Source organism: Gallinula chloropus (assembly GCF_964237585.1).
Source record: "Gallinula chloropus genome assembly, chromosome: 10".
NCBI lineage: Eukaryota > Metazoa > Chordata > Aves > Gruiformes > Rallidae > Gallinula > Gallinula chloropus.
In genome coordinates, this window is record NC_140095.1 from 13,678,306 (window position 1) to 13,691,523 (window position 13,218).

Below are 13,218 nucleotides of genomic sequence, written 5' to 3' on the forward strand. Positions count from 1 at the left end.
GCTACTCACCCCACAAGGCAGCCACACCGTGTGGGAAGCTGTCCTGAGCATGGCTCCAGTGCTTTGAACTGGGACAATCCTCCTCCAAAGAGAAGACCTTACACATGCACATACTCCTCTCCAGCCCTGAGCACTACCCACTAGGCTTGGAGGCTTTTGGGTTGGATGACCCCATAGCCACGCATCTGCTTGCAATCCCAAACTGCTTCTGGACTCTCTTCCTGGCTGTGCTTTGCTCCTCATCTCCATCTTTAACCTAGCCAGGAGACAGAGGGATGCTTACACTGGCCTCATGCCCTTCCCTGAAGAGGGAAAAGCAGCACAGAGGGTGCAAATCCCTTGGGAGAAATCCACGGAGCGACCCGTTAGGGTGCGTGGGTAGGCCGCAGCGTGAAGACTGCCAACATCCATTCCTCCCTATTGCTCCTTTCACATCCTAGGTGGCTCCCACCAGCATCATCACTGAGTTCCCCCCTCACCCCGTGCAGCTCCCACTCCCTCACTAGGTCCTACTGTAACGCTTGCCTCTCCTTCCCCGAAACAACAGATGGCCTAAAGGGCAGAGGAGCGGTGGTATTTCGGAAGGAACCTCATGGGAAATGGAGCTGCCAGAGCTGGGCTGTCTGCAGGAAGGGCTTCTGCTACCCAAGGACACGACACGGGGCAGTAAACTGCAGAAGTTTCAGACGCAACAGAATGCAACACAAAGCAGTGACCGCGTCGAGTCTGGACATACAGTAACAGGATGCAACACGGGGCAGTGAGCTCATTAATTTAGGACGGGACAGGATGCAACATGGGGCAGTGATTTAATTAGTTTACAATGTGACGAGATGTGACACTACACAGGGCAGTGAAGGTATCATAGCTGCTGGGCCCACAAGACCTCCCACAGACCCCAGAGCAGGGGTCGCAAGGGGATTTTTGGTCCAGTGAATGTTTTTAGTAGGGGAGGATCTTCCTCAGGACGGTGAGTTTCAAGCCCTCTGAGCCTGGGCTGGCACCATCCTGGTGCTGGAGGGCTGTGGGGGCAGGCTGAAGGACAGCACCAGCCTCCTGCCGCCCTCCTGCGTAGCTTTGGGTAGGAAGGGCAGGGGTGGCCATGTGCGACCTGCCTGCTCTCATGGGGACGGTCACTCCAGCAGGTTTCCCCAGACTGGGGACCCAACTCATCCAAAAAGGAACCACACCACGTGGCCTGACCTAGAGCCCTGCTCTGAGCAGGCAGGACTGTTTCCATCCCACCTTCCCACCCGCCCAGGGCAGTTTTCCAGGTCCCTGCCTTGCTTTTCCAGCAAGATGGAAAGAAATGAACACTGCCCAGCAATGCCCTGATATCTGCCAGCAGCCCATGGGGGGCCATTAAAGCTCCACCCGGAGCATCCAACCTTCCTGTGCCCCTGGGGGGGGCTACACTGCACATGCCCCCAGGCTGAACCTGGAAATGAGAGGTGGGAATGGTAATGCTGAAGGTGGCCAATGCCAGCAACTTGTTGGGAATGAGCCTTCTTCTACTTTGTCTTCTCCTCCTCTACCTTCCTGGCCATCTAGCCAGGCTGTCTCACCTCTGCTTGTTGGAAAGGGGGCAGTAAAAGCCAAACTAATTTTCCAGAGCTTGTACAGCCTCTTGAGCCAGGTGCTGGCTGGTAGGCTGCACTCAGGATGAAGCCTCACTCGCTGTGGTCCCTGCTCACCATCAAGACACTGAAGATTGGGGATACAAACCAGTCTCTCTGACACGTCTCTGAAACCAGACCCTCCTTGCTGAGTTTCAGTGACGGGCTGGAAGGTTGTTCACTCAAAGTGGCTATTTCACCATGACAGCCAGCGTCCCTCTTCCCAGGGTAACATCTGCCTAGCATCAAGCTAATTTAAAGACCAAGTTGGGCTGGCAGATGTTCTATCACCACACCATCTCTGATGCTAGAGATGAAATTCAAGGCTGTCCTTTTCTACTGGAAAACTAGACTCAGGACCCTGCCAGGTGAAGCCTCTCCATCCTCCAATCTCTCCTTTTACAGCTTAAAAACCTCATCTCACCTGTGCTCCAGCAACCCACATGAGATCAGCTCTACCTGTGGTGTCACTTCTCACGTGACTCCCAGAAGTAGCCAGGACCTGAGAGCAGCAGAGGACAGGCCAGCAGTGGTTGGTGGATGGGTTGCTGTGCCTCCCATGGGACCTGTCCCCTCTGTGCCAGCACTGTTGTCCAAAACTAGCAATCCTGTCCTGGAAGCCACGTGATATCCTGATGCCATGGCCCAAAGCAACGTCCTCTCATAGCAATGCAGGCCATCAGCTTCATGTTGCAAACAATGCTGCATGGCCATAATGGTCTGTTGTGGAGCTGAGCCCAGGTTTGGAGGGGGATGTGCACAGTCCCAAACCTTGCAGGCTTGGCCTGTCCCAGCTGCTGGGTCCGGAAGGAACGGGAGAAGATGAGCCATTCCCAGACCACTGGCTCCACTGACCATTCAGACTGAGAAGAGAAGCAGCCAGCTGAGGGTTCAGCTCTCCCAAAACCCTGTGCTCCTCACAGCCCAACAGCTGGCTGTCCACAAGCAGGACGGAGGAAGAGCAGCGGCCGTGCTGCTGCAGCCAGGCCCCCAAAGCTCTGCCTGCCACCTTGCACCCCTGCCCTGTGGTAGGGATGTCATCACGCCAGCTCTCCCCTGCCACTTACATTCATGAAGAGAACGGGTAAGGAGGGAAAAAGCCCTCACATGGGCCATTCCTTCCAGCAGCAGGATAACAGAGCTCACTAACCACCACATCTTCATACCAGCAGAAGCAGCAGCTCAGCAGCAGAATTCTGCTGCTTCTAGGAGCCACACTGTCCCAGAGAAGAGCTGTGGGCCCTCTGTGGAAGGGCAGATGAACCTGAGGGCTCTTCAGCCCAAGAAACATGGTGTCCACTAAGCACCAGCTTGTTTTTAGAGCATCACCAAACAATTTGCTCTGTGAAGTGTCACCCAGTTCATTTGCTCCATCTGCGCTGGGCATGGGGGGATGGCAGTGCTGCTGAGAGGGTTCAAGTGTGCACGTGCCACCCTGCAGCTCGCCAGCCCTTGGGGACAGGATGTGACAGGAGTTGGGGGGTACAGCCCAGCCCCACCAACCACAGACCCCATTGCAGCAGTACACATGCCAGGGTGAGCAGGGGATGTGTCTGCCCATCCCGCTGGGTGGCCACTGCCAGGCTGAAGCCATGGCTTGAGGCTGCAAAGCTGCCTCCCCATCCCCATTCCCAGTCCAGCCTCTCCCCATCCCTGGGGGCAGCAAGGGGTGAGCACATTTGGCAGGCAAGCAAATTCCCCACACCCCCCACTCCAGCAGCAGCCTGCTCCCCTCGCTTGCCATGCTCCAAAACCTCCTCTGTGCTGCCTGAACTGGCAGGAGCTGAGCCGGTGGCATGGGGGGACACCAGGACAGCCAGGCCAACAGCTGCCCTTTAAAGCATAGGGCGTCACAGGGACCACTGGCACGGCACAGAGACCCCCACCGCCATCCCAGCAGCAGAGGAGCAGGCAGGAGAGGGTGGTGGAGAGCAGGCTTACCTTCACGCCGTCATTCTTCTTGTTGCCACCACTTTTGCCTCCTGGAGAGAGGAGGAAGGAGGTTAGGAGGGCCAGGCAGGGCACCAAGACCAGGAGACCCAGGATCAGCAGCATGGTGCCGAGCAGCAGAGCAGCGAGACCCTGCGGGACTGGCCGGTGGAGTTCGTCCTCTCTCCAACAACCCCCCGGGAGCTCAGGGGGGACCTCGCCGGCACCGACCCGTCCTGTGCCAAGAGCCCTCAGCCAGGAGCATGACCCGTCTCCTAACGTCACACCAAGTCCTCAGGGCGGCTGGGAGGGGGCTGGCGGGGCTGTCCGGCGGCAGGCGGGCTCCGGCCAGGGGGTGCAGGAGCAGAGCACAGCGCGCTGGAATGGGCGGCCCGCCTGCCGCCCTCTAAATTTAGCCCCATGCTGCCGGGATCATGTGCTGCCGGCCCGCCGGCCCGACAGCTGCAGCCCACATTCTGACAATGATGAAAAGCAGGCGCCTTCCCCAGTGCCCACCTACAGCTGCCGGCACTGCCCCAGCCCCCCGGGGCTCCACAAGCCACCCCCCCCTCCCACTGCACTCCCGGAGCGGGGTGGGATCGGTAGGGCTCAGCCCCATTGCCCACCCGTCCCGCTGTGCTCTGGGACAGGGGTTGGGGGGGGTGGGCGAGCCCCTGGGCTGTGCGTGGGATGGGCAGCACTACAAGAGATGCTTTTGAGTTTCCTGCCCTTTGATGCTCCGTGTCCACCGCGTCTCCCGGCGCGGGGCCTGACACCGGATCCTCCCAGCTGTTGGACTCCTCCAGCCGCCACACGCTGCCCACAAATGCTATAAGTGTCAGCACAATCCCCCCCCCCCGCCCCCCAACACATGCAGATACCAACCCCCACCACAGCCCTCTCCCCCGCACCTGGCTGGGCTAGCAGCCCCCCATCTCCCCACTGCTACATCTGACTCCCGGGGTGCCTTGGGAAAGCACCCCAAAACACCTCTCTAACACCAAACAGCTGCCACCAGCCTGCTCAGCCGTTGGGCCAGGCTTTGCTGGCTTGTCCCACACTGCAACACCTCTGCCAGGTGGTGCTACAACCCTCTGGGGAGGGATGGAGATGACAGTGAGAGGATGGGCTCTGCAGTTGCCTGGCTCCTTTCCGGTGCGGTGCCTGGGAAGGTGCCTCTGATCCCTGCCTGCGAAATCCCAGTTGCACAGCTTGCTCTGAGGCAGCAGGGTGTCCCCAGAGGGGACAGGGGGGCTTGTGGCTGCACAGAGAGCTCTCCTGGTGCACGGTGCACAGGTTGGGTTGCCAGGCTCCATCCCCGTTCCCGTGCATCCCTCAGGACACAGGGAGGCAGAAGGAGAGTGAGTGGCTCTGCAGGACCAGCAGTCTCCTGCCCAGAGAGGGACCCAAGGGAACCTGATGCCATCTGGCTGCAGTGGTACCCAGGGACCTTTTTGACACTTTCCCAGTACAGAGGATTCTCTTCCTGCTACAAACATAACCAGGAGGATACAAGAACAGCTGCCTTGAGTCCCCAGCACCCATATCCCTACCCCAGCACAAACCAGATGGGGGGACATATATAGACCCTAAGCCTAAACCTCTGGGGATCTCACCCAGACACCTTTTCTCCTGCATCCTAAGCCAGCAGCCAGCCCAGAGCTCCCAGCTGATCTGGCCTGGACACAACCCATGCCATGCATCCCCAGAGGCACCAGGCTGCGACCTCTGCCTCAGTGACACCCAAGGCAAAGGTGGCTCTCCAGGGACCAGAGGGGTTTGTCCTGGGAGCCCTGTAAGAAGACGAGCCCCAGAGATGGCACCTACCGGAGAAGTTCCTGGTGGCCAGCATGGTGGTGAGGATGGCTCCCTGAAAGACACAGAAGGCAGAAGAAAGGGGCATGCTGGGCCCAGCCCCCCACACCCCTGATGCTTCCACCAGCCCTGAGAGAGGAAAGCCCTGCTTGTCATGTGTCCCTCAGCCACCTTACTGGAAGGAAACCAGCCCACAGGCCGATGTCCTCCTGTCATCAAAAGCAGCCCTTGGTACCCAACTCCGTATCGTGGCCAAGGCGTTGGGTTGCATTCTCCCAAACTGCTTTCCCTCCAAGATTAAAGGGGTATTAAATATCCCCAGGGTGCATTTCAGCCTGGCTCTGCCCTGCCCTAGATGTAGCACGACTCCATGACCAGAGCCAGCAGCTGGCAGCACGGGGAGCCACGGGGAGCAGAACCAGATTTAATTGCAATTAAAGCCATTCCCCCTGGGAGCAGCGGGGCAGGGATTGTTCATGGGAGCCACACAAAGCTCACCACCACAAAACATCATCCCCAGAAATGCTTCCCCTTTTCCAGCTGACTCTACTAACTAGTTGCTCAGCGTGTAATGAGATTACTCTGGACTAATTGCTTACGGTAATGGATCACTATTTTGAAGTGTGTGCCTGAACTAATTTGATTACTTGTCTAGCTGAAAAGTAATAATAGTTTATAGCCACTTTCTTTTCTTGCTAATCTTGTTAGCAGCCTGCAGCTGTACTGCTCTGTGCCACATCGCATCCAGGCCAGGAGTGCTGATGGGTCTGACTGGGGCACAGATCAGCTCCATGATCCCCTTCTGCATCTCCGGCTCCAGAGGAGACGCTGTGATTTCCAGAGCCTGTTTTCCACATGGTGCTGCTGGCCAGGGCTGAGCAGCAGCCAGGAGGTGGGTGTTTTGGGTTGGTGCTTCAGGTCCCAACGGAGAAGTTGGGGAGATGGTGATTTCAGGGGGTACAGGCTGTGGCACACGGCAGCATCTGAGCCTGTGGGGGTGCTGGTGTGGGTGCACAGAGGGTTTTGTCTGTCTATGGATGACTTTGCTGCTTAGCTGCAGAGTGGCTTGGTCATCAGGCAAAGGGGTTCACTGCACCTCTCAGATCCACGTCCTGACCCAAAGAGGAGCTTTCTTTACTCTGATCCCAATGGGAAAGTCCTCTCTGTCCAGGGCAGCTGGGTGACACAGGGCTTTCCTTCACCACAGCTTTCCCCTAAGCACTTGGGAACCCCAGCCAGCTGCAGCCACCCTCCCTCTCTTTTCCCTTCTTCATAACAGGGATCCCCAAATGTCCCAAACCACTGATGCAGAGACACCACCCCGTCCTTTCCCACTCAGGGAACAAACTCCCAAACGACCTCATCATGCATTTTGCAGCCACCTTGGAGACAATGAGAGTTACCTTCAGCTTCCTCCGGGCATTGAACTTCTTCAGACAGTCCACTGTCTCCTGCCTGTGCATGCATGAGGCCACGGTGGCACGGTGCTGGGAGGAGAGAGATCTGCCTCAGAGAGGGTGCTGAGGGGGAAGAGACTCCCCCAGCCCCACTCTCATGCACACACAAGTGTGAGGTCTCCTGCAGCCAAGGCGTGGGCCAGAGCTGCCTGCAGCAGATGAAGCTTTAATAGGCTGTGGGAGATGGCTGGTCTGGAGTCAGCAGGATCCGCTCCAGCAGTGGCAGGGGGGTGTAGGGAGAGCTGCCTGCACCCTGAGTTAACTCCCTCAGCAACCAGGCACATCTAGCAATGTGCTCAGGGTTTGCACGTGGTGTGGGGCTCTGGGACTAAGCCCCTGGACTCTTCCTGCCTTTAAGAGCTGACTCACAATGAGACCCAGCAGCCAGAGCAGAAGGATGCAACAAGGTGGGGGTGGCAGGATTCCTGATGGCTGGCTGGCTGGATAAACACAAGCCTGGTCACACCACCCCTGAGCTATAGCTGCTGTGGTGCGGCATGACACCAAGAAACCAGTCTGTCACCACCAAGGCTGGGCACACGTGTCCCTCCCATCACCAGCTCCCCAGGACATGCTGTTTGCATTCACACTCTGTGCTTTTCTCTGTGGAGCCTCAGGAAAAAGGCTGCTCTGAGAGCACTGGGAGGAACCATGCCAGGAAAGCATCTCCCCAGGATGGAGAAAAGAGCTGGGCAGCGTGTTCGGTAACACCTGCTGCCCAGTGAGGGCTTCCCCCACACCCCTCCACCCCCAGACCTTCAACCCCAACCAGTGAGTGCCACCCAGCTCACCGATATCCAGGGGTGCTTCAGAGCCTCTGCTGCCGTGATGCGCTTCGACGGGTTTATGGTCAACATCTTGTTGATGAGATCTTTCGCCTCAGGAGTGACCGTGTCCCACTCAGGGGAGGGGAACTGCCAAAGCAAAGGAGCCAGGGTGAGAACTGGCAGGGAGCAATGGAAGGAGCAGAAGCCCCTTTGCACTTGGGTTGGTTCTCTTGCGACCCTTTGTTCCTGGCCGTGGGACAGGTTGGAGACACAACAGCAGCTAGAAAGAGCTGCCAGCTAGGAAACTGGTGAGCAGGGGTGCAGGAAGAAAGGTGAAAGGCTTAGGACAAGACTTATCTGTCCTGCAAAGTGGACGTGAAATGTGACAGCATGTGCACCAAGGCATGGCAGCTTGGCCAACCGTCTGTGACCAGAGCAAAGAAACTCTCTCCCATCTATCTGAATTTATCCTGGTTGCTCTTCTGGAGCATCAGGCTGCAGCAAGAGGACAGCAAGACAGAGGGGAGACCATGAGAGGGAGGAACAAGACAAACCCACTCACATCATAAGCCCCAGCCTTAATCTGCTGGTACAGTCGGTGCTGGTCTTCATCCCAAAAGGGTGGGTACCCAACCAGGAGGATGTAGAGGATGACACCTGCACAGGAGAGGTAAAAGGGATGTGGGATCAGTGGGAGAGAGCTCACTGCTGGAGGTATGAGCAGACTCAGCCTGGGGACTGGCCCACCTCAGGCAGAGAAACTGAGGCATGAGGGAAATGGGAGGATTTGCTCCCTGGTTAAAAAGCAAACGCCTCGCTGGTGGGTCCAGCTCCATGTTGATGTGCTCAGCAGCTGGGGATGTATGTGGCTGATCCAGACACGTGGCTCTGGCAGCCACAGTGCACAACCTCAAACTGGGTGGCCTGGACAGGCTGGACAATGCCTCCTCCCCATCATGGGTGAAGAAGGCTCCTTCATGGCTGCAGCTGCACAGAGGCACTGCCTGACTCCAAGGACACCACAAGGCCAGAGAGACCCACCTCCCCTGCCTGGGGGGCTGGGTGTGTAGCAAGGAGGTTGATCTGGCAGGGACAGGTGCCACTGCACTGGGACAGGGGGCTGCTCCAGGGACAGCCCAGGGAAAGGTGCCACCTCTGGGGTAAATCCTCCTGCCTCACCTCCCCAAGGTGTGTCTAGCAACAGCCTGCCTCACCCCCCACAGCCCATCCCAGCCCCTGCCCCCAGCATCTCAGCCCCCTCTGACCTACCGCAAGCCCACAGGTCCACAGCTTTGCCGTAGGGGTCCTTGCGAAGCACCTCAGGGGAGAGGTATCCTGGGGTGCCAGCGAAACCTGGGACAGACAGACCATCAGCTCCCATCCCCACACAGATCACCAAGGCCCTGGCACATGCTGAGCCAGGGGGACAGGTACCCTCCCTCCAGAAACCACTGCAGCTCCTGAGAGCAGAGCAATCAGCAACATCCAGCGACTGCAGCCAAACTCCAGGACAGAGCAGCAGGCTGGGGTGCTCTGGCATACACCTCTAGCACTTGGACAAGACTTTCCTTCCCTAGGCTAATCTGTCTCACCAGGACATCTTGGTGACTCACTGAGTCCCTGCAGAGCTGTTTGCCCATGTCCTGGATCAATACTGGGTGTTTCCAGCAGCACAGCTGGAGCCATTGAACTCCTGCTCATCCCCCATGCCTCCCAGGCTGATGCTGCCAGGGTCCTATCACAGCCTAGGGTCCAGGTCCGGGGGATGTGTGTCCCTCCTGGGCCTCCCCCAGCCAGACACACCAATGAGGGCTGGAGGACACCCCACCTCCAGCCAGTCCTACTCACCAAACCACGCTTGCTGGTCCCCCTCCACCTCGATAGCAAGGCCAAAGTCAGCCAGCTTGACAGCAGCACCCTTCAGCTTGGATGCCAGCAGCAGGTTCTCGGGCTGCAGGAGGAGACAGGGATTGAAGAGGAGCAAATCCTGCCCCCTGGCCCCACAAGGGCTCTGCTGTCTTGGTGCAGAGGGGTGGGGGGTCAGGGGTCCAGACATGCTGCCCAGCCAGTTTGTTCTGCTGCGTGTTACAGCATCCACAGATTTTTAAAGGACCATGGACTACAAGGACGTTTCTACCCACTCCCCCTTGTGCTGCTTTCTGCCTACAACTGGTCTTTGCTCTGTGGCTTCCCACAAGCCCTACATGGTGTTCCTCCCTACTGTGTTTCAGATGCCCAGGAGGACCTTGGACATTGCTCCACACACAGGGTTTGGCATTGCCCCACATCCTCCTATGAGCCCTTCCCCTGCAGTTCCTACCTTGAGATCCCGGTGGACCACCCCCATCTGGTGGCAGTGCAGGACAGCCTCCAGGATCTGCTGGATGCAGTGGCTGTGGGGGAGAGGAGAAAACATGGAAGTGTTTACTTAGACACTTCTACTTGGCTGCATCCCATCCCATCCCTCCTGTCCCTCTCCCCATCCAGCTTCCCACCAGCAGCTCTGCAGCACACCTCAGCATCCCCCTCCACCCAGAGCCACACACAGCAGCAAGACCACACCAGAGCTGCTCTTCACCCAGCACCAGCGAGCGGGAGCACGGGAGCTACTGCAGAGCCCATGTGGCACCCGTAGAGAAGCAACACTGGGTGGGGAGCTGGAGACCAGCGGTGGGGTCCCAGTCCCAGCCCAGATTTGGTGTCCAAACCCAGGCAGAGCAGACATAGAGCCTCAGCCCATTTCCCTGGCTGCCTCTTCCTGTGTCTGCTTTGTATCTAGCCCATCAAACCCCAGCTCTGCTGCACGCCTGAGAGGGGAAGGGAGAGAGACTGAGGCGATGATCACTTCTGTCCAAGCGAGCTGTCTACAAGGCAGAAGGTCTTTATTTACATGTATTTCATTGTATTTGGATGTCACTAATAAGTAGACGGGCTGTTAAGTGGATTCAGTGGGAGCTGCCTGTTAAAGGAGATTGCTTTCTGCTCAGAAATAAGGGATATTTCCCTGCAGACAGAGGTAGCATAGAGCTTACCATCCCCTTGGATATTTGGATGGGCTGTGCCTCACACACAAGGGCAAAGACAAGAGGCACAGGGCTATCTGGAGAGAGCCAGGTCATCTCCCTTCAATGAAGTGGTGCTAATCCCCTGGCTGAGCTGCAAGGACCAAAGGAGTGGCTGTAATGGTACCCAGCCCATCCCTCTGCAGCAAGGTACCTGTCAGCGGGAGGGTGGGAGGGAGCAGAGCTCCAGCATGTCCTCCCACCCAGCCTGTCTTGACTGCTACTCCTCAGTGCTCTCAAGTGGTAAACGCCAGAGAAATAGCTGTGAATAGCTGTAATGCAGCTGCAAGGGGACAGGACTGATGGGTGTCTGGGCTATCACGCTCCTGGCTGGGCCACCACCCTGATGCCAGGCTTCCTCCCCACCAGCCTGGGGACCCCCACTGTCCCCCATTGCCAGCCTGGGGACCCCCACTGTCCCCCATCGAGAGAGCCCTGATGCCTTGCTCCTTTACAGGTCAGCGTGGGCTGTGCCACAGGCGGGGGACAGGAGGATGCTGTGAGCCATGGCTGCCAGCTGCCTGGTTTGAGGTGGGAAACCAGCCCTGCGGTAACACACACACATTTCTTGGCACAGAAGCTGAGTTAAAAAGAGCTTTTTCCCTTTTTTTCTTATTTCTTTTTCTCACTACACATCTGGCTCATGAGTACGCGCTGCAGAGCAGCTCTGAAACACCTCCCAGCATGGAAGGAGCTTATGCTGCAGAAAGCCAGGCACGTTGGACCCTGGGATGGAGCAGTTCATGGGCAAAGGGGACAAATGCTGCCTCTGCCAGTGCCTGTGTGTCTGTGCTCACCTGGCATCCGCCTCACTGTAGTACTCCCTGGCCACAATGTCCTCAAACAGCTCCCCACCGGTGACCCTGTGAGAAAACAGGGGATGTCACGCTCGGCCGTGTCAGTGTGGCACACAAGGGACCCGGGTTGATTTACAGCACACTCAGCCCTGGCAAACCCACTGAAATGCCACTGCATCCTGCACGGGGTGTGGGGGGGAACTGGGGGTGCAGGGCAGGGATCTGCCCCCTGCCCAGCTCGGGGGACCCAAGCGTAGTTTAAACCCTGCCCAAGAAAGGTTTTGGTGAGGGGGAGGTTGGGAGAAAACTCAGGATGGGGGGGCTGTGGGGTGCAGGGCATGCCCTCCCCCCGCCCCTGGGGTGGAAGCATGCAGCTGCCAGGGGATTAAGAGACACGTTTAAGCATTACTCACAGGTCAAATATCAGGTAGTGGTGGCCCTCTTCAGAGATGCTGTCATGGAGCCTCACTGCGGCAGAGACAGAGAGTTATGGGGCACGTCTGGAACCCAGCCCACTCCCCAGAATGCCCTTGCTTCCCTTTGGGCATAAGCAGGAGGGGAAGGGCCAAGTGCAGCTATTCTTCTTCCCTCCTCCTCTTGCTGCTGGCTGACGGGGTGGGGGGGGGGGGGGGGGGGGGGTGCTGTCTCCACTCAACAGAGGACCCCAGCCTCGGGCAGTGGTGCAAGGCTCAAAGGTCAGATCCAAATCAGGGACTGCCCGAGGCTGGTGCCTGGCCGAGGTCCAGTGCAGCTGCTGGGCTATCTTGGGTGCTGGGCAGGCTGCAGGCATGGGTGCCCCCAGCCCCATCAAGAGAGGTGCCCGGGTGCAGGGAGAGCTCAGCCAGGACGCTGGGCTGCCAGCACCAATGAGGCTTGTCTTATTTTCTGCTCGTGACCTTCCTTTTCTCCTTGGGAAGGAGATCTCTGTCAGGTATGCCCCAAACTCTGTTGGGGATGTCCAGGAATCACCACGGGATGAGGAATCACCACCCCGGCTCCTCACACCAAGAGCTACCCTCATCAGTCGGGCACATCTTGCCAAGGACAGCAAACCAGCCACCCTGCAGCTGGGTTCTGGTGATTCTGGCTCAGACCCCTTCCCACAGCTCAGCAGGCTGATGCAAGCGAGGGGACTGGCTCCAAAACAGGTAGGACAGACAAATGAAGACTGGTCCAGCATCCTCTGACCCCCACATCACATTTTGCCCTGATTTTCTTGAGGCTGTAAATATTTAACCCTTCCTCTCTCTGCTCACTTGGTTTCAACCCCATATGACTTTCAACATCCTTGAGATCTTTGGAAACCAGGGAGGAAAAGGAGACAGTCAGGTGAATCACTTTGTGGGAATTTTTTTGCTCCTCACCCGTTTTACCAGAGCTAAATCAGCTGAGCCCTGAACAGAAACTTCCTCCAGACTCAAGTCTGAGCTGGGGGAGATAACAAGCCCCAGCACCAAGCGCAGATGCTGCATGGCTCTTATCTCCCAGGCCAGCAAACACTGCTCTGCTGGTCCATCCCCTCGAAATACAGTGGGCAGATTCTGCTAAGAACAAGGAACAGAGGAGCTCTGCTGAGCCAGACAGCATCTTTCCTCTTGGTCTCATCAACTGACACAATTTCCTCCTCTTCTTTCCCAGTTCTCCCTCCCCACTGATGGTCTCCACAGACACCTTCTGTGTTCTGACACCCGTATCAGCTCTGCTTCTCTCTGACACATAATCCCAGCTTTTCTGCCTTCCTCTTCTGGAAGAAACACATTTTCTTCCCATTTCAT

General features: G+C 57.5%; 1 protein-coding gene across 2 annotated transcripts in view; it reads right to left on the minus strand.

The window, feature by feature from the left end:
* Positions 1-13,218, minus strand: part of CAMK2A (calcium/calmodulin dependent protein kinase II alpha) — a gene marked incomplete at both ends in the record, with an annotated part of 29,745 nt that overhangs the window by 4,548 nt on the left and 11,979 nt on the right. For both annotated transcript variants that reach the window (XM_084268396.1, XM_084268395.1), the window contains 10 exons: positions 3,558-3,598; positions 5,373-5,415; positions 6,764-6,847; positions 7,609-7,731; positions 8,147-8,241; positions 8,854-8,937; positions 9,433-9,535; positions 9,905-9,977; positions 11,444-11,509; positions 11,857-11,911. In XM_084268396.1, the coding sequence (XP_084124522.1) occupies positions 3,558-3,598; positions 5,373-5,415; positions 6,764-6,847; positions 7,609-7,731; positions 8,147-8,241; positions 8,854-8,937; positions 9,433-9,535; positions 9,905-9,977; positions 11,444-11,509; positions 11,857-11,911 (767 nt within the window). The remainder of the gene's footprint in view (positions 1-3,557; positions 3,599-5,372; positions 5,416-6,763; positions 6,848-7,608; positions 7,732-8,146; positions 8,242-8,853; positions 8,938-9,432; positions 9,536-9,904; positions 9,978-11,443; positions 11,510-11,856; positions 11,912-13,218) is intronic.